Source organism: Anticarsia gemmatalis, chromosome 13, assembly GCF_050436995.1.
Source record: "Anticarsia gemmatalis isolate Benzon Research Colony breed Stoneville strain chromosome 13, ilAntGemm2 primary, whole genome shotgun sequence".
NCBI classification, from domain to species: domain Eukaryota; kingdom Metazoa; phylum Arthropoda; class Insecta; order Lepidoptera; family Erebidae; genus Anticarsia; species Anticarsia gemmatalis.
The window spans coordinates 6687876-6712277 of NC_134757.1; the positions used below are offsets into that span (position 1 = coordinate 6687876).

The 24402-nt window shown below is 36.3% G+C and overlaps 4 protein-coding genes across 4 annotated transcripts; 2 read left to right on the forward strand and 2 right to left on the reverse strand.

The window, feature by feature from the left end:
- Nucleotides 1-3098: 3098 nt before the first annotated feature.
- tadr (torn and diminished rhabdomeres) lies at nucleotides 3099-9492 on the forward strand. The gene is made up of 13 exons (XM_076121761.1): nucleotides 3099-3358; nucleotides 3799-3992; nucleotides 4074-4384; nucleotides 4630-4758; nucleotides 4845-4996; nucleotides 5209-5450; nucleotides 5702-5851; nucleotides 5930-6070; nucleotides 6159-6376; nucleotides 6659-6824; nucleotides 7157-7321; nucleotides 7505-7661; nucleotides 8304-9492. The coding sequence occupies exons 2-13, from the start codon at nucleotides 3809-3811 to the stop codon at nucleotides 8305-8307; spliced, it is 2019 nt and encodes a 672-aa protein (XP_075977876.1). The 5' UTR covers nucleotides 3099-3358; nucleotides 3799-3808; the 3' UTR covers nucleotides 8308-9492.
- Nucleotides 9488-12644, reverse strand: PNKP (Polynucleotide kinase 3'-phosphatase). The gene is made up of 5 exons (XM_076121762.1): nucleotides 12293-12644; nucleotides 10971-11941; nucleotides 10743-10892; nucleotides 10415-10620; nucleotides 9488-9664 (listed from the first exon to the last, which is right to left on the reverse strand). Exons 1-5 carry the CDS (start codon nucleotides 12432-12434, stop codon nucleotides 9541-9543), a joined length of 1593 nt encoding a protein of 530 aa, XP_075977877.1. The 5' UTR covers nucleotides 12435-12644; the 3' UTR covers nucleotides 9488-9540.
- Nucleotides 12645-13001: 357 nt separating this feature from the next.
- On the forward strand, nucleotides 13002-19654 carry LOC142977526 (acetyl-coenzyme A transporter 1). The gene is made up of 8 exons (XM_076121449.1): nucleotides 13002-13200; nucleotides 13293-13526; nucleotides 13826-14115; nucleotides 14356-14713; nucleotides 15255-15374; nucleotides 16185-16367; nucleotides 17216-17437; nucleotides 17676-19654. Exons 2-8 carry the CDS (start codon nucleotides 13311-13313, stop codon nucleotides 17844-17846), a joined length of 1560 nt encoding a protein of 519 aa, XP_075977564.1. The 5' UTR covers nucleotides 13002-13200; nucleotides 13293-13310; the 3' UTR covers nucleotides 17847-19654.
- LOC142977525 (cationic amino acid transporter 4) lies at nucleotides 19642-24352 on the reverse strand. The gene is made up of 7 exons (XM_076121448.1): nucleotides 24257-24352; nucleotides 23859-24006; nucleotides 22962-23210; nucleotides 21900-22879; nucleotides 21288-21504; nucleotides 20934-21095; nucleotides 19642-20712 (listed from the first exon to the last, which is right to left on the reverse strand). Exons 2-7 carry the CDS (start codon nucleotides 23998-24000, stop codon nucleotides 20483-20485), a joined length of 1980 nt encoding a protein of 659 aa, XP_075977563.1. The 5' UTR covers nucleotides 24001-24006; nucleotides 24257-24352; the 3' UTR covers nucleotides 19642-20482.
- Between the last annotated feature and the right edge of the window lie 50 nt (nucleotides 24353-24402).

A 24402-nucleotide genomic window follows, 5' to 3' on the forward strand; every position in this document is an offset into this window, starting at 1 on the left:
GTTTGGTGAATGTTGTAAAATGAATTGCAACAAGAATTTTTATAAGATAAAAAGAATCCTATATGTTGCTCCACTACTTATTCCATTACCAAATTTCATTGCATTCTATCAGGTAGTTTTACGTGATGCCGTCACATACATACGGACGACAGACAGACAGAAAAAAATATAAATTGCAGATTCGGTATCAGTATCCGTTACTAAACATCCCCCATTGGTTTTTTTTATATTTTCAAAGTACAAAATTGACCTCTCTACAGATTTACATATTATTTATAACTTATAGATTTTTGCCAACAAACATTGTTGCTAATACGTAACACAAACCAAACCCGTCCTATGTTTACGCGAAAGGAGTATCAAATATAGGCATTTAAGAGGAAAATATATTTTTATTCCTTGAAAACACACCGCAGTGAATAAATTTGGCTACTGCGGTTTTATCGTTTTGGTTTATCTAGTTATTGTAGTGTGCCGCTCAAATAAAAGTAAGTTTGTTGCAATTTTTTTTAAGGATAACACATTGGAATTAACAGTATTCGCTAGTTGACGTACTACTACTTCGACCACAAACGCTATAATCGTTTTACTTTAAATTTATTATAAGTACTTCATATTTCTAAGTGCCTTTTATTTCAAAAACTGCGATTTTTTTGAAATATTATAAATATCCTAAATGTTAATCAGATAAAAAGTATCCTATAAGTTGCTCCACTACTTATTCTATGCATATACCAATTTCAGTACATTATATTCGGTAGTTTTTACGTGACAGCGTAACATACAGACGGAGGACAGACAGACAGACAGACAGAAAAGAAAATTATAAATTGCAGATTCGGTATCCGTTACTAAACATCCCCCATTGGTTGTTCTTTAAATATATTCAATGTACAGAATCGACCTCTCTACAGATTTATTATAAGTAGATAGATAGATATGGACTTTGGTTTAAATTAAATTTCTGCGATTCACGACTGATTCGTATGAACTGCCTACGTGATATTAGATACCAGGCACACTTGAGCATCAAAAAAAAAACAAGGCACCATATTGTATTTTTTTAGCAAATTACATTTGATCAGTTAGTTATAAACTAAAGAAAAAAAGTGCAATCAGTTGTAACATTCAATAAAATGATTTTAATATTAATGATATTGTTTGTTCAAAGCGGTGCACTGTGTAGAGAACAATGGTCTATTCTTGGTGAGATAAGGTATGAGAGTTAAAGCTTTTGTTGTCCTCATCGCGCCGTCAGCAATGTACAGAAAATATTTATCTTAGAGCATGCTGCCTGTCTTGCTTGTTATTATTACAAGATCTTTGTGTCTTTAAGATTCTCTTCAGAGTTTCAAAGACGGATTTGCTGCATTTTTGTTGCTTAATCAGAAAGGTTTTAAAGTTTATTAACTTAAATGATATTATGATCGAGGCAATTGTATTTATCGTATAGTTTATCATGAAATTTAATAAAACTCTTTACTAAAACGCAAATTAGGATCTATCCAATTAGAGTTAGACTATCCACAATATCATTTACAAAAACAAAACAAACAATTTAATGAACTGCACAGTTGGAACTTTCCATTAATTAAAACTGCGCAATATTTCATCCCATCTACGAGAACGGTACAATTAAATTGTTTGCCTGAAACTCGATCACTCGCGAAGTTGCGACTGAGTCGTGCGTAAATTCTTCCGTGAAGTAATAAAGAACATTGACTCACATCATAATTGGATTAACCTTCGCATTAGTGAATTCCTGTTTAATGTGACGTGGCGTTTGAGATTTATCTTACTGTATCTGGAATAGGCCTAGTGATGACTTTTGGGCCCTCGTCATCATATGTCTTAATCAAAATACTTCGTTTCGATTGGTAAAAAAGGTGGTGCAGATTTTTTACAGACCTAACAGCGACATTGGATCACCTCATCCGGTTTTCTTGACAACATTATATTTTACTAGCTGACCCGCGCAACTTCGCTTGCGTCACATTAGAGAGAATGGGTCAATTTTTTTCCCGTTTTCGTAACATTTTTTTACTGTTACTCTGCTCCTATTGGTCGCAGCGTGATGATATATATAGCCTATAACCTTCCTCGATAAATGGACTATCTAACACTGAAATAATTTTTCAAATCGGACCAGTAGTTCCTGAGATTAGCGCGTTCAAACAAACAAACTCTTCAGCTTTATAATATTAGTATAGATATAATATTAGTATAGATGACTCTTAATGTACCTACCTACTTGAATATCAGGATCAAAAACACTTGACTATCAGGGATGCATATTCAAAAAAAGTATAACGCCTTAACATTTAATTTGAGATTGAAACGATAACAAAACTCAGGGAAGCGAGTACTAATAGTCAGCAAGGTTTTCCGCGTCAAGTAGACCGTTTAGAGCGAAACCTTACAAATTAGTAGGCATTAACCATTTATGCCATGACCATAAAGATGGAAAACAGTTGCTGAATTCCTCAACAAACTGATCAACTCATAGAATGTCTGACTCATCGTCTACAGTTTTATAGTTTTGGCTCCTTTCTAGAAAAATAAATGAATATAAATTTTAGGATGTCGCATTCATAGTTTTTTGGAGCCTGTCTGTCTGACTGACGAGTACAATATAATAAATCTAGCCAACAAAATTGTATATCTAAGGCTATAAAGAAATGTTAAAGATCCGTAGCTTATAATATAGAGAAGCGAAGACAAAACTAAGTTTTATAACGCGTAGTGTCAAAACTCCAACCCCGGTTTGTGTCTAAGTTCGAACTGGCTCTATCTACGAACACAAAATAAATCAAAAGCGTCATTATTATTTTCTTTCAAAAAAATGCTGTAGATAGGTTTAGGTACCTACTTACTACACGTTGCGAATTGACAGCAAAATATATAAGTTATCAAATAATTCGTATTCAAGTGACTTTACATTCATACATAATTTTATATAGGCAGCGTATTTAGTCTTTGAGTCTTAGTTGACAGACTTTCACGAATAAAGACTACACATTTTGTTGCTGAAGGGGAGCGAGTGTAGTCCGAAACGTTTTCCACAGCGATGGTCACCCCAACCGATATCCCGTATCGATCGCGAGTGAGACAACAAAGAGCCAGCGATAGCTCTACACCGCTCACTTTGTCGCATAAACATGAAAACACGACCTTATTTACCGGCCGTCTCTGTAAATCCACCAAAAATACCCGAAAATTTTATATTTCCCGTGTAAAATAGCTGCAAACGGTGATTGTAAGATATTATTTTCGTACAGATTGTGGTGAAAATGTAGTTATCTAACGTGTAGAAGTGGATTGTTGATAAAAGTGCTTTTAATTCATCACTGCGATTATGGTAAGTGGTTCTATAATCCAATTTTCAGTAAATTCTCTTTATGTAACATTAAAACATTTCAGTTGAAATTTATAGAATTTAGAAAATACGTATGATGTGTTTTGTGTATTCATAAGAATGAAAGACGATTGGAAAATCTTATTAAAATGTAAAACGATAAGGTATAGACAGTAGGACGTAGGTGCATGATGTTTTATTTATTTCGAATAAAGATACTTTTGTTGAGGAAAATATATGGATAGGATATTTCAAAAAATTCTAAATAAGTAATTGAACTCTTGTTATTAATATTAGATAACAGCATTTTTATGTAACGAAGATATAAAGAAAATTATATCTTGATAACATATAATTTTCACAATGCTGTTAGGGAGATTGCTACAATTTTTTCGTGATGCAATGCCATGTAATCTTCATTATTACACATTATCTGATTACAGAGGTTGGAAAATGTCAAGTGAAAGAGGTGAGGCCGGCAGGATGAGTGGTGCTCTGAGCGCGTTCAGCGGGGGCGAAGCGTGCGGAGCGCGCTGGACCCTCGGAGCGCTGCTTCTGGCGCCGCTCGCCGCCGCTAACTCCAGCTACTGCGCGGTGCCCGCTGTTATGCTACTGGCCACTTTCATCACAGTAGCCAGTAAGGCCAACAAAAAGATGTCCATTATTCTTTTAATATTATTTTGAACATGAGATATCATTTCACTCAATATTTTTGCAGCATTTACCTGCAAAGACTTAAAGAAGCTGGCAGAAATACTACCACCGCCAAAAACATCAAGAGGTCGAAGAGAAAGGAACTTGCGCTCGTTTGCCGATTTCATGGCGATGTGGATGACTTTCCTCTCTCATTTGGTGGCTGTTGCAATCTGTGCCAGAATTCTGAGCGCAACGGCGGATCATGTGACCGGTGGCCGGACCAGGAGGTGGTTGTTTGGTTACGAAACCAGAGCTCTGGGTGAGCCGTGGCCCGACGTGCTAGGAGTGACCGTCGTGATGGTCGTTTGCGCCATGTTTATGTGTGGACTCGAGGTGAAAACAAACAATATTTGTTTGGTAACTCAGACTGTTAATTGCAATTTGATCATGTTATGTAACTTCCAATCTAAGTATAGACATTTAAGTGAAGATTAGATCACCGTATTGATTGCTATTTAAATACTTACTTTCGTAACTAAAACTAATTCGTAGCTTAGAGATCTCGTTTTATCCTTTTCTAAGTACCATGTATTAAGTCATAGACCCCATAGTAATTTTATTCCTTATTTTTATTTCAGGAGAGCATGATGTTTACATTCATGTTGCTAATCCTGCTGTACATATTTAGCCAGTTTTTTGCCATATTCGGCCTTATTAACTTTGATATTGCCAATATCAATATGCCAATTCCAATCACTGTATATGAGGTAAGAGAGCTATTTCTAAATCGTATCTCACTAACAAAACTGCTGTAATAGGGTTTTTTCTAACTTATTATTTATTTGTTTTATAGGTGTTTGCTGCAGGTGCACCCATTTCTTACGCATTCAATGTGGTCCTACCTAAAGAAAATGGAACTTTAAAGAAAAATCTCTTTCTCATGATTGGTCTACCAACAATTGTCCTATCAGGACTATGTTTCCTTTACACAAATATGCTTAAAGGGTAAATATAAGATTACACTAACAATTTAGCTACTTGTATTACATTATTTTAGATTATCTGGTTCCTCCGTTTATATTCTAAATCAAGTTGTTACTACATCATACCGTTATTATCTCCTAACAACCGCCATAATGGATAATCCAACGATCTCTATGTGGGATAATCGTACATATCTGTTTACATCCTCATTAATGCACGTCTTTGTATTACAGGAACAGCATTGACGCAGCTTTACCTGTCACCACTTTACTGGAAGCGAGAGCCGCGGGTTGGGTTTGTCCGGTACTCGCAGCTGTCACAGTGGCTGGCATCTGTCTAGCACTTACTGAACTTTGCCCCTTGCTCTTTACCGTACTAGTGGCGCTTGCATCGCCTGAATGGAAGGTCCTTACTCGGTCAATGACTTACGAGAGCACGACGACAGGAAGCCCCGTCTTGGCTGTGTTTACTGCCGGTGTGTATCTAGATAAATATACAAGCATGTACCTATTAATCGGATAAGTCTGTTTCAATGTGACTTGCCTACTGTTCATCGTGCCAATTGGTAATGATGACTGAATAAATCGGGTATGATGTCATTTAGTAGCCGTGATACATTTAGAGGTGTCTGGTTTACACCTAATAGCGTTTAACTACTAACTAGAATTATCTTATTATCACGATGATTCATATTTGAGTGAATATATTCGGTGACGTATTTCACAGGAAGTTTGGCTGCGATTCTGGCGTTTGCCTGTCCTTTGTCACACATGATTACTCTAATGAACGCGAGCCACTTGCTCGGCATATCAATACAGGCGTTTCATTTTATTGTCATGCGATGTGTACCAACACCTGAACAGAAAGAAGCGGGAGGTAAGCTTAGACACTAAACCGTCTTTCTTTATAACATTAATTGCAAAGAATAATTGGTTACCTTCTATGCCTTTACAGATATTGAGTACAAGCGTTTAGGAAGAGATGGTGTCCGGAAACAATCGTGTGCGAGTAAAAAACGAGGTCTTTGGTTCATTCCATCTGCTATACGCCACACCAAAACTCTGGAAAGCATCAAATCTAAAGTAATAACAAAAGGTAACGACACATTGCATTATCAAACCATTTGAACTTTCTACACACTACTGATGTAAAACATATTTGTATAATTTTTTTCATATTTCAGAGACAGAAGAGCGTGAATGTCTTCTTCTCGATGAATACGCCGGCTGTCCGACAGAGGAGGTGGACCCTACTAGTAGCAGCAGTGGTGTGAGAGAGGCTGTCACTGTGGACGTCGCAGACGTGGCCTCTGACGCCGAGGCCAGTGAACCTGAGCTGTCGTCTGGCGATGATTCCACTGATATCGACGCAGTTGTTAAGGAATACAGGGATAGAATACAAGTAAGTTCAAATAATAATAAATATAACCATGTAAATTGATAATTGATCATTTAAACAGCCTGAAACCTATGTTATGAGAAGGTCATAATGAAAAATGCTGAATGTAATTTTTGCGTGCCTAATGCCGACAAAGACAAAAGTTAGAGTCAGTTTAGGTCGTCTTCGCATCATCGATACCTACTTATTGAGACTTATTGTTAAAGTTTCTTCAGACTACTGTTTAGCTTTTTAACTAAGCTAAATTTAACTTTGTGTTATCCTTACCAATGATATTTATTACAGGTGGTAACATCAGTCCCCGAGTCAAGCGCGCCTTCTCCGCCATGCGTGCGAGGTGCACGGTGGTCGGCAGCGGGCGCGGTGCTCCAAGTCATCGCGGACGCTCTCATTGCTGTTGCTTTCTGCAACGAAGCCATTAGACTGCCAATGTTCGCTACTGGAATACCATGTAAGAATAATTTGTTTACATCTACCACTACACATGGGTAGTGATCGTAATGAGTTTGTTTCGCCTTTATGTACTTACTTAGAAAAGGAAGGATAAGTAATAAATATTGTGATCTTCACAGTAATTACTTCGGATCTGGTTATCCCTTTATATACTTTAAGTCTATAGGTATACCTTTAATTTAACAGTTAGTTTGAACTCCCACGGCACAATAAATCTTCATGCAGAAGTTATGTTTCCTTTGTAAAGTTTGCTAGCAATTAATACCCTACTTGATAAATAATTAATTTAAATTATGGACCATAAATGGTATTTCTCTTTCTTTATTTCAGTATGGCTGTTGGCTACATTCTTATGCGCTTGGCAACCAGCACATAACCTTGGTATGAGGAAGGCTCAAAGTATTCAGGGTCCTCTCACGATGCTGACAGCTCTACTCTTCCTTACTCCGTTACTCCTCGATTCTTGGCCGGCTATTACGCTATTTGCAGCTGCTGGTAAGTTCTGTTCAAACTTACAAAAAAAAAACTATAACAAATAAGTATGTACCACAATCAATGCGCACGTTTTTTGTTTCAATAGTACCTACAGTCAGATGAGAGATCATGTTATTTTTATACTTATTTGTTATAGCCAAATATCTGCAGTAACCCTAATATATATAGAAAAACTATTTGCAGGTGTAGTTATATACGCCCGATGTGAGCGTTGGTGCGGCGACCTGGCCGTGCAGCAAGCGCGTAGTGCATTGGAGCGCCGCAAGCTGAGGCCGGTGTCTGCCACCGTGCCACTCACTGGAGCACGTCTCACACACATTGATACTGTGTATATAGCCAGGTATAGTGGAGCCAAGCAAATCTTATACAGCTTTAACTAATTATTGACTGCCTCCGTGGCGCAGTGGTTAAGGTCGCCACGCCGCTACCAGTGCGCGGGGAGGTCGTGGGTCCAATTCCCACACGAACCAATTATTTGTGCGATCCACAAATAATTGTTTCGGGTCTGGTTGTAGGTATTTTGTGTAGTTTCCCCGCGACACAAGAGCAATTCTTAGTGCGAGAATTGTATTTTAAAAACAAAAAAAAATTGCCCAGCGAGCTTATCACGTATCTCAGTTGACAGCTAGTGTACGTCAAATTGATGGTTACTATTCAGTACATTGCTGCTTCGACGTAACGTGTTAATCACTATATTCTAAGAGAGAAAACAATGTACGGCATAGTGGTTTTCAAATAAATGTCAACTGAGATACGTGATAGCCCCCCAGAACTTTTATCTACATACTAAATTGAGTTACTCTTATATGAGCTAGACAATGACTGACGGAACGGAACAGTGATTGTTAAAAAGTTCGTTTCATTTCAGTGATAGTTAATGATGATGAATTAAATTCATAAAACTTACTGGTAATGGAGGGAAATGAACTTAACAATTAAAAAAGGGTATGAGATATTTATCAGTATGCGAATGAATTTGCAGATGACATGAAGATGACTCGGATACGAGTCTGGATAATCTATTAGACGCGGAGGACGAGGAGGGTGATCCCGACGGAGAATGACAACAGGCTGAAGCGATCATTATCATCGCCCCATAAGCAACCAAGCCCAATGTGGATGTACTGTTCATTCCCTTATTCAAATAATTAACTAATTGCTAGAAAGTAGGTGTGTTACATGGGTACCTTGGTGGTAATATTTGCTCTTCAAAAATAGCTAGCTAGCTGATTCGATAGACTGTTCATTGATAAATGAAAACTATCTACTAGAAATTGAAGTATTCGATGCTTTTATTGCTACTTAACATTCTTAATGTGGGGCTACAAAGCAAGTTCTATGATAAATTTTATTCTAGTGCCTAGTTGTCTAGTAGGTAGGTATTGAAAGCTAGCCATTAGTGTGATTACGTAATTTAGATATAAAACATTTTATCTGATCTTAATGTTTACTATAATCGTAACAAAGGTGCATTAAACTTTTTGTAATTGTTCTCCTATATAGCAATAAAATTACGCTAGCTTTCAGCAATATTATTTTTCAAAATTAACCATGATAGAGAGAGATTGTAAATAAATTATTTTGTAAATTGTCGTTAAAATTCATCCGTCCATTTCGCCATTGCCAATGTTGGGCACGCTTTGCCTGATGCAATTTAGATCACATAAAGTATTTGTAAGAAAAGTATAACTTCATATTTTTTCACTAATATTCATGTTAATCATAAATTGAAACCTACGTAACGTGTAAATGTCGCAGTAATTTTATCACCTTTTATAGAAGAGTTAATCTGTTGGGAAAAATCAAAACATTTACTTCTGCCTATAAATCCATGTGCTTTTATGTGTCTGTAGTAGACGATAGCATAGCAACTAACGGATTGGTATTTAATCACTAGTTACCACAGTAAGTAAAAGGAGTTGATAAAATTTCTGCGTCTGCAAAATTGTATATACCTAAACCTATAATAACAAAAGCCTTAGAAACAATATTTATAGAATATATTTCTGAAATTCAATAAATATCGCGTTGCCTTTTCAAGTTTATAATGTACGTTTTACAGATTTAAATAGAATTATTAGTATTAACAAAATCGGCCTATATGACGTTGTATAGATTACATGAAATAACTAGTGGGAATCATGATTAAGCAATAAAACTGCTGAGTTGCATCACAATTGTTTTATTTACCCAAGCATAAGCAGCTATCACAGATTCAATTATTTTTCTAACAAATGCATTCTATACAGTTTCTCAGCCTCTTCATCTTCAAAAAATGGATTGAAATGGACATTAATGACTTCCTTGAAGCCTTCACTAGTACTGGGCTCAACAAATTTATTTCTGAAACAAACAACATAGTTTATTTTACTCTTGTAGTCATTAACTACGGGTATATCACAAGGCACCACAAGGTAGCCATTTGTGTTGTTTATACTTAATAATTGATTAGTGTATATGTTACTGTAAAAGCCCGAACTGTGGTAAATCCTAAGATTTTCAAGTAAAACCTAAGATTTACCAACTCTCAATGGTAAAAGTCCGAACGTTCTTTTATTTCGAACTTTTACCACCATTTAATTGGCAAATCTTAGGATTTACATAATGACACGGTAAAAGTTGATAAAGTCATATTAGGTATAATGTGTTTGAGCCGTAATATAATGATATTGCTAGGGATATAATTATATGCCGTAACATAGTTATAATGAGAGTTTGAAGATGTCGCCGGAGCCCCGCTTCGCGGGGCTCCTCCTTCTGGGTGGTTTAAAAAAAAATAACCACGAAGGCTGAGGTGGGAGCTTCGCTTCGCTCGCTCCCACTTCAGCCTTCTAACCTAACCTACCCATGTCGGTTTGCCGAAAACTCCTTCTTTATAACTATTAAATTATTTTATATTAGCTACATTTACCTGCCCTTGAGGTATATCCTAAGATTTACCAAGTGAATAGGGGTAAAAGTTCGAAATAAAAGAGTTATTCGGACTTTTACCATTGAGAGTTGGTAAATCTTAGGTTTTACCGGAAAATCTTAGGATTGACCACAGTCCGGGCTTTTACAGTAACATATAAATTAATAAAGTTATACACTTACTTGTATGTATGGTAAACAATATCATTGACTGAAAGATGGTTTATCTTCATGAGTTCTCTGAATTTGTTGTTATGTCTTGAATGAGCCATGTTTGCAGACATCCTGGCACAGCGACATTGTACTTTACTTTCTTTGGCGAGGGAGACCCATCTGGCGCGAGATTCTTTATCAGGATTGGTGCTGTCTACTATCACACTTTTACCTCTCTGTAAAGCATGTAAATGTCGTCAAATTATCGTAAGCTATATAATAATAGATTTGTTCCCTCTTGAGCTTCTATATTGCAATTAACATTTATATGACAATGTGTGTAACTTGAAATACTAACCTGCAGCAGTTTTGTTGCTTCTGCAGCACATTTTTGCCAAGACCCCAAAACATCCCTGCATACAGCAGTATAGTTATATCCAGATTTCTTTTCAATTAGTTTCGCCAGAAACGATTTACCACTACCAGGGAATCCAACCAAGACTAATATCTAAAAATAAAATTATTGAAGATAAATTCAAACAAAATATGGAGAATGTTATGAGTGCAACAGAGTTTGTCTACTTACCTCTTTTTCTTTACTTATCAAATTATCATCAAAATCTCCAGCTTTCAGGTCTTTAGGATGAAACTCTGGTTTAGCCATTGGGACATTTGCTATTGAGTGTCCCAAAAAGAATTGTTCTGGAGTATAAAACTTAAGACCAAGATTTTCAGCCATCAATTTGTCAGCCATGGAATGATCTTTTTTCTTTGCAGGAGCCCAATTGGCAAGTCTGCCTGCAGCATCACCAACATAAAAACTCTGATCCATGTCTATTTCTATCGCTCCATTTTTTTGTTCTGATAAAGTCTTCCACATGCCAATTGAAGGCTTCCTGTAAATTCCTTTACCTGTTGCTAAAAAGACTTGAAAAGGGACATCTAATTTCTTAACTATAGCTTCAATTTTTTTCTTAAAATCATTAATCTTTACTCTACCACTGCCTATAGGTGCTTGGTTACTCAAGATCACTAGTTTATACCCATTTTCTACATGTTCTTTTAATTTCTTTTCAATTGATGGAAAACCAATAACCCAGTCATGTGTATCAGTTGGGTGCACTTTACCAGACTTTGTCTTGATAAGTGTACCATCCATATCAAAAGCAGCAATCTTAGAACTCGATTTTACTCCCTTTGAAGTAAATACATAAAGTTCTCCTTTATCAATGTCTTCCCATAGATCTTCCATGGCTGCTTTTATATTTTTAGAAGCCTCTATGTCTAAGTCAACTTTTAAGCTTTTTCTTTTTTTGGGTGACTCTGAATCTTCTTCTAATTTCCTTTTATTATTTGGTTTTTGTTCCTTACTGCCTTCAGGTGGTGGATCAAATTCTATGACATGAATATAATTATTCAATAAAACTTCTATCCGAGATCCATGTTCCACTTTATAAACACCATTCCTTGTCAATGCAAAGCCATCAAGACCTGAGGGATTGATACCTAGTTGTTTAACTTCAACCAAGCATTCTTCACAATTAGCCTTTAGGGAAACTGGAAAACAAATACATAAATATTATAATAATAGCTAGTTGATAAGGAAATATCATAGTAACTAAAGCAGATCATGAGGTTAATAGAATACTCCCAAAGTACTAACAGAAATTAATAATACGCTCCTCTGCTAAGCTGTGCTTAGTTTGGAATCAGGTAACTGTTTATGAGTTGTTTAAAAAATACCTTAATTTAGGTAATTAATTTTAAAAGCAAAGCCAAAGTGTTGTGGAATTTGGTATCAATCAAAAAATTTCAGTCCGGTGCTAAGACTGACCTTGACAATGATAAATCATAGTCAATAAAGTTTATTACTACTCAAACAAAAGTATGACTCAGTGCAGTACTTACGTTGCTGCCGGGAACAGGATTGATCTTTAATTTTTGTGATTTTGCTACGACCTATTATAGTATCTACATTATGAATTAGTTTAATAGGTGGATGTGAATCCAGCAAACATCTTAAAAAGCAAGCGCGTGATATAGAACCCATTAATAATTACAAACAAAAACCTATGCAGCGAAAGAAATACACCATCGATCGATTTATTTCTATTTATTTACTATCATTTTTACAGTGTCTTAACCAGTTTGACAATATAGTTTGTATCTCTTTTCTTTGGAAAATTCACGGTAGGTTGAAAATAATAGAAACCGGGTTTGACCATAAGTCCGTCGCTGTGACAAATGACAAATTGACAGTACTGAGTGTAATGACAATTACTTTATTTATTATGTCATTAGTGCCAAACCAATGACAATATATTTCTGAACGAATACTGAACACATTCAATACAAAACATAAAGTCGCATCGCTTAAGCATCCCACCTAAGTAAAATTAATATCAATTTAAAATGGAACATTGCAAAGTCGCCACAGTTATAGGACTGTTCCTTATAATATATTCAATATGTATAATTATTATTGATATTTTTGATTTAACCCAAAAAATATAAGAAACTGTTCTCTCTTTTTTTTTATCAATTTTTATCAATCTGACTCCAACACATTCAATCACCAACACATTCAATCTTCATCAGTCAACAGTGTCATCTGTCATCACTGTCATCTGATTTCTGAATCGTGTAGGCATATGACGACTTCTTGAGTTCTTGTGCGACTGAAATATTTTCAATAAAATTATCAATTACGAAAGAATATTTTATATAAAATGAATGGCCAATTCAAACATTAATATCAAACAATACTCTTGACTGTTGGTTTTAAGTAAACTTCAAGAATTGTGGTAAAAATTAAGGTTTGTTTACTACATAAAATCTAATTCACTGACGTGTATTTACTAGATTGGCAGTGACACCTGGACTTGAATATGTTTTAATCAATCTTCAGGCTTTACTCGCATCAGTCATGCCTTTAACAAAGCGGAAACAAACATCCGAGAAGGAGGAATTACTTGAAAATGGCGACAACGCTCCAACAGAAGGAGGGAGCAGTAACATCAAAGGAGATGAATTAAATATTGCTGTCTTATTGTTTCTGTATACTCTCCAAGGTATACCCTTGGGGCTTGCTGGTGCTGTGCCTATGTTGTTACAAAATCGCGGCATAACTTACACTCAACAAGTAAGTCTACTTTTAATTCATATTTTTTTAATTATTTGATGATGTATTCATAACCTTTTGCGCGTATTCCGTGCAATCAAATTATGCTGAGTGGGAAATCAATATTACTGATATTAATATGATAATTTTTATGATATTTTAAATCAAATCTTTTAGTTAATCAATTACTTTTTTAGGTTTATTTCTTTAACAAAAGATTTAGATTTTTTGTAATTTTAATTGTATTAAAAATAAGACATATTATTTATCTGAAATTCATCTGTTAGATATGTGATATAACTGAACATTTTAACTTTCAGGCAGAATTTAGTTTTGTTAACTGGCCATTCAGTGTAAAATTACTATGGGCACCAATAGTGGATGCATTATTCTGGCCAGAATTTGGACGGAGGAAAACCTGGCTGGTTCCAGTGCAGTATTTAATTGGCATTATTATGATCATAATGTCAAACAGTGTTACTGATTGGCTGGGATCAGATGAAACCTCTCCATCTATAGCATACCTCACTATATCTTTCCTTTTCTTAAACTTCTTGGCTGCTACTCAAGATATAGCTGTAGATGGATGGGCTCTTACCATGTTGAAAAGGTGAATAAAACTTGTTGCAAATTTATTTGTACAATACCTATTTAATTACATATTTTAAAAATGTACAGTAATTATGTGTAACTTGCTATCTGTACTAGTCTATGTGTTAATAATTGAAAGAGTAGAGACAAAAACAGTATTTTCATTAACATAACCATAGAGAATCAATTCTATGCTTATATGAATTGCAAATGAGATACAATTAGAAATGGCTTTAACAGTAATCTTTTTAAATTTCAGATGTAATGTGGGCCATGCGTCCACCTGCAACACAGTCGGACAGACAGCAGGATTTTTCTTAGGATATGTCTTGTTCCTTGCTTTAGAGTCCCCATACTTCTGCAATAAGTACTTGCGTACAGTACCGGAGGACACTGGCCTTGTCACGTTAGCAAGTTTCTTACTATTCTGGGGATGGATATTTATTATAACTACAACTCTTATAGCAATATTTAAACACGAGGCTAATGACAGTCCAAACTCTAGTGAGAATAATGTCAAAGGTTTCAAGGATGTTGTGAATGCATACAAGCAGCTGTACACTATTATAAAACTGCCAGCTGTACGCACTTTGGCACTCGTCCTATTTACAGCAAAGGTAAATAGTTTTATTTAACATACGTAATTATAATAACATGTGCCTCATTAACCATACATCAGATTACCTAATTTAAGTAATTCACACACTCTCACTCACTCATTCTACTAGGATTTCTGGGATTTTACATTGTTTACTCTTTCATATAAGAAATATTTTGCATTCCCATTTAATATTCTTTGTTTTATATATGCCTAATCAAAGGCTACTTGAATCTTAACTTAATAAGGAAATATAGACCTTACGACTTTAACTTTAAGATAAGATTTGTTTACTTTACTGGAACATTGATTGGTCAACTGGGATTTCCCTCAGTTACTGAATAACTTACATTACTTAGATAATTACCATTTATATTCATATCAGCACAATTTATACCTAACGCAATTTCATGACCAACAAGTAATATAAGTTTACTCAAACAGTAGTTAGATATCAATCGACCTTGAATACAATTTCTTTTTATATTATCTTATTCAAAAAAACGTTATCGAAAACTGTGCCCTATAATTATTGTTTTAATGTTCATTTTACTTTCTAGCTTGGATTTTGTGCAAGTGATGCGGTATCTGGTCTAAAACTGATGGAAGCTGGAGTACCAAGGGAGGACTTGGCGTTGTTGGCTGTGCCACTAGTTCCAGTACAAATTATAATGCCTGTGGTTAGTATAAACTGTAAAGACCTTATCATCATCATCATCTTGAATATTCTTCTAAAAATAGTCATAGGAATTCCCCGGATTGTAACTAGTTAGAGGCTGTCGGAAAAAAACATATTTTGCCCAAATTTCCGGGATTTCTGACCTGTTTTTCCAATGCTCTCGAGAAATAATAAAATTATAACAAATGCGGGCGTCTCCGCAACACTTTGTTGTATAATTAATCTGAGTAATGATGCATCAATTCCATTTGTATGTTATGAAAATAACAATAACAACAATACTGGTCTTGTGTAATAATGGCATAATAAAAACATGCAATTGACTGAAATCATAACAAATTATTTGTAAACATGGTTTTGTTCTATTTTCAATGCTCATTGATTTACGTATTGTACATTGGTGTAATGTCGGCTTTCGGTAATTGTATCAATGACCTTCATTCATGGCACCTAATAGGCCAGTAGAATAAAGGCCTATCCACCAGTGGCCCGCTTTTGTAATGTTATCTAATGATAAGATTATAATTATTTAATATCATAGTGATATTCATATTATGCAGGAAATAGAAACTATAATCAGATTTCAGATATTTATTCAATTAGCATTTCTAATTTTAATATTGTTAGGATTTTTATACTAAAAAAAAATAGAGTTGCCTGTTCAGTCTTATGACATTTAATTGGCGCGTTATTATATGCGGATTTTTATAGAACACAACAGTACCACACTTTCTTGAAACATGTCTATCATTACACATCAAAGTCTTAGACATAATCTGTAACCCAAACCTTACTTTAACTCAATCATCAGATGTTAGCGAAACACACGACGGGTCCAGCGCCGCTGTCGCTGTGGTTGCGCGCGTTCCCTCTGCGGCTGCTGGTGGGGCCGCTCGCCGCCGCGCTCGTGGCCATCACGCCGCGCCTGCTCGGAGACGCCGGACCCTCTTACTCCTACCTCTTCATTCTTCTTTGTCTTTACATATTTCATCAGGTAAGGTACAATACGTTATGCTGCTTTAGATCACTTCATATACCCTTCATATCCCACTAGCACTATAGTCGGACAATTTAATAAAGAGTCCCGTCCTGTCGCGTCCGGCGAAAGAATACAAGATATTGCATTTAGGGCATCTCTGATCCGCAGGCTAATTTATTTTGGAATTACACAGATTTTCTAATTATAATCGTCATACATATTGATCGTGCATGCCAAAACTCTGTCCGACTATAGTAATTTTTATTGCCTCAATACCTTCTCGTATTAATTTCTACACTAATGTGAGCACTGACATTATGTCTTGCGCAATTTATACTAATTTAGTTCCTCGAGTATGCTGTTCATAAGTAATGTGAAATTGATTGGTAGAATTTGACACTTGTACGTTTTGTCTGTAGTCTGGTACCCCTGGTAGTTAAATGAGTTAAATATAAATGATTCGCACTTTAGAAGCAAAATACCAAGGTCTTACAAATCTATGGTTCCAAAATTGAGTACTGAAACGCAATAAACTAGAGCACATAATATAACAGTAATTACGTTCTTCGCATATTTTGACTGCCTTAGCGGCGGATGACGAGGTCTTGTACGATTCCCGGTTGGGAAAAGTGCTATTGTTCTTTCCTTATTTTTTTTAGAGTATTTCTTAATGGTAGCCCGTAATTTGGTAACGTGCCCGGTATATGGTTATAAGCTTGCATCCCATTACATGGAAGTAACATTGTAAATGGCGTGAATTTATTTCATACACCTCTGCCTACACGTCCGTATTCATATTTATTCATAACACATAGCATCTGAACTATTACTTACTTATAAAAATATGATCATATTCTTTCCAGACATGTCTATACTGCATGTTCGTGGCTGTGATGGCATTCTTCGCGAAGGTGTCCGACCCGGCGGTGGGCGGCACTTACATGACGTTCCTCAACACCATGTCCAACCTTGGCACCAACTGGCCCAACACGCTGGCCTTGTGGGCCATAGACCATCTCACGTATAGAACTTGCTCAGACCCCACGCTCACTGATAATACCTGCTCCTCGGCATTGGAGTCTGATGTAAGTATTTTTAATTCTATATTTTGTTGTAAAGTTGGAGAGACAAACATGCATAGAGTAACCTCTGGGATCATTCTGTTGAAGATATCAAATGATTCAAATGCATTTTCTGGCATAGTTGCAATTAGAAACATCAATACATCCTTTAGGGAAAACCATATTGTGCAAAAGCAATCTTTATTGAATAAAACAAATCACTGTGGAATTCCCAATGCTCATTTTTATATCCTGTTCACAGTTGTGCAAATCCAACGGCGGTACATGCAACATACGAATCGACGGGTTCTACATAGAAACAGTGATATGCCTCGTGGTCGGCTTCCTGTGGCTGCAGTGGGGCAGGCCCACTATTAACAAACTGCAGCGGCTGCCCGCCTCCGCCTGGCAAATCAGCCGATACAACAGATAAGACTGAATCTCTTTATTCCCTTGTATATATTGTAAGTGTTCAGGACGTCTTCTGTTCTATTTTACCCTACAATATATAGCCGTGAGACAAGTATTAAGCGATTAGAGCCTCTACACGCGAGTTGCAAGCTCCCGTAATAAAATGTAAAATTCAGCTAACTGTCCTTGCAAACTTGCTAAGTTACGCTATAAAATATCGTTTCTTGTACGAGGCTCTTCCACATTACTATAATAGCACAATTCAATATAATATTAAACAATAGCCACGTGTGAAATACACTATTTTTGTCCCACGTAATCTTCTAAGCAGGGTGCAAGCATTTGGCTGCCAATAAATACAAACGGCATTTCGACCAATACTCATTTTTAGATTTTCCTGGTAGATTTTTTAATCAACTCTCTAGACAAAAAGTGTTTATATAATACGTTTTACGGGCCTATATATTCTTGACAAAAAGGCTCTGAAAAATAGTTTTGATCATCTTGACAGTAAAGACTTATAAAAGTATATTTTTAAATACTACGGCTTAGCCATGGCTCAAGCTTGCCCCACAATTAATGTTTATACTTATTACATACCTTAGTCCTAATTCTCGGGGATCATTCATAGCTAACGTATATTCAAAACGCACTCAAAATAGAAAACACCTCACACCGTGAGAGAATGTACTCAAACATTTTACAAGTGCTATGACACTAGGCGACAGGCGTGCACAAAATAACATTAAATGTGTTGATTATACTTAGATGTGAATATCTCTAGTTGTGTGTTAGTAAATGTGATAGTATCTCTTTACAAGTTGTGCAATATGCATATTCCAACAATACACTTTATATGGTTTTTATAAGTCGACAGTCGACGTTATTCGTAGATGTAAGGTAGTCAATGTAAGAACGTCTACGTATGTATGTTATTTAAATTATATCATTGAATAATACTTATGTTTACTTTAAAAGTTGTCTATTATGAAATAATTTTTCGTCCATCTCTGAATGTTAATGTTTAAGTATTATTGTATAGTGTACGGTGTCTATAAGTTAAGGGACATGACTGTATTATAGTTTCGTCAATAGTACAAATTTTATTTCTCGTATTGTTTGTATATATTGTCTAAATATTAAACGTGAGTAGGTGCGAAGTACAGGGAGTTGTAAAGAAACGGTAGTGACGTATTATTATAATTTCTTTATGTACACATCAACACTTAAAATATACAATATTTATAACAACAATGCTATAGTTCATTTATAAACGTTGCGCAATTGTTTCACAAACAAATAATAACGTGTAGATATTTTACCCAACATCAAAACAGTACATTGTGCTATGCATTCACTTTGTCACCGACACTAACTTGTATAACAAAAATAAATATTTTTAAACACGTCATAAGCTTCTCTGGAAGAATATTATATTAAAAGACATCATAAAACGACTGATTGAATCCGCTAGTTATACTTGTGCATCTTGTATTGAATAAAGCGTCTTTTGTCTATACAATTCTACAAAGAGGTTAAATAATTAATACAACAACTATAGATATATCTCTTTTTGTTCTCCTTGTCTCAACATACTCGTACTTCATATCATAATAACTTTCATCAGCCATCTCTAGTACCACACATTGTTATACAAATTCAAATAAGTAAAAAAGCTAGGATTGTTTGGAAATCCGAAACTCCACGTATTTGAGTTATCTCTGAGTTTTAGCTTATACAAAGTTAATTGACCCTGTAAAACTTGACATCAATGGCACTAAAATGAATTTTGATTGACAATAAAGCATGCATTCATTTGTTTTCATTTTACACATGAGTTTGATTTATGATGGAACCCTTTACGTAGCCTTATGAACGTGATGGAATGCAAACAAGGATATAATTTTCCTGTCCCAATTTCCACGTAAATTGCAATATATAATAATATAGGTATATTATATCAGCACTATAAATAATAAAGGAAGATATGTACGCAAAAGCCATAACTACTGCACAAGAAAACGTATGATGCTTTGCTTGAGTAAATACAGTTTATATACTTGAGAATAAATAGGTACCTTTTAATTTGAGATCTAAATAATTCTACAATCTGTACACTATTGATTACAAGACCACACTATAGACTCTAATATGTATTAAGATACCTACTCTTTGTTTATATTATTATAATCATTTTATATTGGTTACAGATCTTTTAAAGTATTATTTTAATGCACGGAAAATTATCGTGCTTTAAGTTAATATTATGTGATGTTTCTTTGCAGCCCTTAAATTACCAAAATCGAATTAATAAGTACGTTACATTAACACTCATTGATTAAGCCCTAAGTTAAAGCACATTAAGATATGGCGATTAACTAATACATACTCAGTTTCCATAATCGCGCCAGATTTTGGTCAAAAGTCTACTTGCGTTTACATACAAAATGAGATCTAACAAGCACGTCAAATAAATCAAAACCATTTAGGGTGCTACATCGACGAGCTCTCCTCAGTGTTATCGGCTCAGCTGTTGACCAACCGTTTTTGGAACCAAAGCAATTGGCACTTCATCCTAATAGCTCCACGACCTCGCCAACAGCTACTTTAAAAAAACAAAAGCTAATGATTCATGGGAATACATACGTGGGCTCAGAATCACGGTTCGCGCCTAGACAGTTCGTCGTCACATATGATAGGTTTGCGGTCGTCGCCTTTGCTGCCACGTGCGAAGCGCCCGACGCGTCGTGCTATGGCGCTGGTCTTCTCCACCGCTCCCCAACCGCCGCTGTGATGGCCGCCGCCGCTAGCCGAACGAGACAGAAGACCGGTGACACCCTCTCCTAACTTGCTGTGATGGATCCCGTATAAGAAGTACAGGAGCAGGCCTGAAATAAATCACAAACAATTAAATTATACATTACAGTTAATTTTTTGATACGAATATTCCCCTTTGTAAACAAAACTGTCGCGCTACTGAGGTCATTACACCTATGTGACCTATGAATCAGTATTTTGAAGACTGTTTTTCCTTGATGCCACAATTTCAAGAGTAATAGGTTTTAGTACTTATACCCGAGCAAAGCAATAAATATTGTGGAAAACTAACCGAAAGTCATCCAAATAGCGAAACGTGCCCAGGTGAGTGCGTTGAGATTGATCATAAGTTCCACGTTGAGTATGACGCTAGCAGCTGGCAACAGCGGCACCCAAGGTACGCGGAACGGCAGCCGCGCAGGACTCTGTTGATGCGCCCAGATGATGAACAGACCTGAAAGTGTTGGAGATACATAATTTTAGTATTAGTATTTGTGTTTTTGTTCAGCGAATCCGTGGATGGCAAATATTGCCAAAAGAATTTCGAAGTTTTCTTTTCTACAGACAAAACTAACGTCTGAACTGTTGCCAACTGTTTTTATCATTACGTGTGCCTATTATTCTTATTTCTAAACGGGGTACTCACAAGCAATAATAATGAAGCTGAGGGTGAAGTCCGGTAATAAAACCCATAGTCCATAAGGTTCGGCCAAGAAATGGTTATGAGCGCACAGCGCAGCGGCGGCTGCTGTGAACGTGTATACGCAGCTGGTGACAGCGGCGCCAGGAGCCCGACCTCCTGCGAGGGGCTCCAGCCAAGCGTACTGCGCCCGGAGACGACCCACCGTCAAAGCTTCGAACATCTGAAAAATATTATGACCGATTAAAAAAGTAAAAACTGTTCGAAGCAGCGCAAATAACGCCGTACCTGTATTTATTTGTATGGAATTCCATCTGAGTTAAATTTAAATTGTGCAGTGACGTCGGAAATTAAATCCTAATTATGCACTTCCATAAACCCGGCAGCCAACCCTGCCACTTAGATGCTGTATGCAGAGGTAATAATACGATATTTTTTGAGTTATGATAAATTACGTACAGAATGAAAACAAGCCTGAGTACCTAATTGGTTGTAAGGTCTTTAACCGCAGTAATTTATTTATCCGCGATAACCTTATAATTTATAATACCTATAATATTAATAATATTGGTCACGATATACTTACATGTATGTTGTTGTTAAACATACGATAATTACCTCTGATGATGATGAACCTCCGTCCGTAGCCGGAGTGCCGGTTGCAGAGCTATCTTCACGATCACAAGGAGAGTCAAGCTGTGGTATACCGAAGTTCTTATCTTCCATCGGTGGCACGGGTCGATAGCGCAGTATAATGACCGCTGCACTAACTATAGTGTATGCTAACAATGTCCCTATCGACATGAACTCCACAAGCTTCTCCAAGTCAAAGAAAAGAGCTATCAGTGCAGAAGACAAACCAGATATAATCAGATTAGAAATAGGAATCTGAGATTTGTTGTTAATATCACTGAGGAAACCGAACAGAAGGCCATCTGCAGACATGGCATAAAGACAACGTGGTAGAGAAAATAACGAGCCCAATAAAGTTGTAGTCATGCCACAAACGGCTCCTACAGCAACCGCGTACTTCGCCCAATCCGCATGTACGGCGCCAAGGGCAGCAGGTAGAGCCGCATCAGGATTGATATCCTTATACGACACCATTAAAGTCAACGCCAAGGCAACGAGGATGTATCCGAACGCGACTACTGCCATTGAAAGTATTGTAGCAATAGGAATTGATCGCGATGGATCCTTGGCTTCCTCACTCGATGCTGATATACTGTCAAAACCAACAAATGCATAAAAACAAGTGGCTGCTCCTGCTAACACACCACTAACACCATAAGGCATAAAGCCACCATTCTTCTGGGACCAATTGATGGGGTCAGCGTAATAGAAACCCAAGAAAATAACAAGAGTTATTACTAAAAGGTTTAATATCGTAAGGCCGTTATTGATATAGGCTGATGTTTTAACACCAACTGCTAATATTAGAGATGCCACTATACATATAAGAAACGCTAGGACGTCTGGATATTTACTCAAAAGAGTTTCATGCATTTCTCCAGTAATGGAAATAGTAGCGTTACTTATTGAATTGTCTAATATGGCGTTCAAGTATCCCGACCATGCTCTGGCCACAGAAGCCGCTCCTGAAAAAGCATAATATTTTGTTCAAAGTTTGATCTGATTGCCTCTAAATATGTGAGTTGGTTCGTTGTTTCTTGTTTTTACCTATCATGTATTCCAAGACTATATTCCAACCGATGATAAAGGCCCAAAATTCTCCAATACTGACGTAAGTATAGGCATAAGCACTTCCAGCCCTCGGGATTCTAGTTCCGAACTCAGCGTAGCATAGAGCAGCTAGAGTCGACGTCACGCCAGCCAGAAGGAAGCTTAGAGCTGTAGCTGGTCCTGCCATGTTCCGAGCCACGGTTCCAGTTAACACGTAGATACCAGCTCCGACCATATGTCCCACACCTAAAATTCATCACAATTGAGTATAACCGTAAATACTTATGTTAATTATGTATCTTGGTTATTTCAAGTATGATTTCGATTTCGACATGAAGGGCACGTTTACTAAGTAGGTACCTACTTTATTTTTATTGCAATTTATGTTGGCTATCTGCAAATTGCCATATTAGTGTAAGCTTAGTTATTTTTAATACTTCAAAGTCAATGGATACTATTATTCCTTATTCGTATTCTCAAACATACTTCGCTCTACATTTTTCTCTCAGTGTCTTGAGGAAATTCCTTCAACTTCCTTATTAAACGTAGAGGTGTATGTAATTGTACAGATACCTACTAGGAATCACAAGTAAATCAACAAGACTACATTATCCTACGCACTTAAATGTATTGTTAATTGGCAAATTATGTTAATAAGACACCTACATCTATTTACCTACGCTCGCCTAAATAAAATTTATAAGCAATGTTATTGTATGTATATGAGGTAAGTAACACATATCAATTATGTAAATTATGGTAATAGAAATATATAATGAACTAACGACGTCTTGTCACTTATTTAATCTACATTCTTGTGATGAGATCATCAATAGAGATTGACGGGTCGCTCCTGGATATTAAACTTATGAGTAAGTATCTACAGTAACTCACCCAGTAACGTGATGTCTAGAGTTGTTAGACACCGGTTCAGTGGAGTGTCCATTACATCGCCGTACAGTGGCTTACGGCGATTCATTTTGTGGCAAAAGCCAGAGAGGACGTGCCCCAGTATCTTATGCCTGGCGCCCGGCATGGTGTCCTTACAGAAACAGAAATCACGGTTTATTTAAATGCATAAGCACACTACACTTTTTAAGAAACGATTCACTGGACGGTAAATTGAGAACACAAATTCGCCCTTAATATAGACACAAAGAAGTGCAAGCCCACTTGTAAGAAAGTAGATTTTTAGGTCAAGGTGTTGGTTTTTCTTTAGAATGATTTTGCATTTTAGGCTAAGATTTAGTATCCTAGCCGAGGATTTCAACAAAAGCTTTAGCAAACGATACCTTTTGGTGTTGAAAGCCAGCTGACGATATTTGCGTTAGCTGAGCCCCACTGTTACACAGAAGATAATGCCGGCGCGCGCAACTAATCGATTTCTTGATAGCCACCTAACTTTAAGTTGGTTATGGAAAAATTGTACTTACAATTC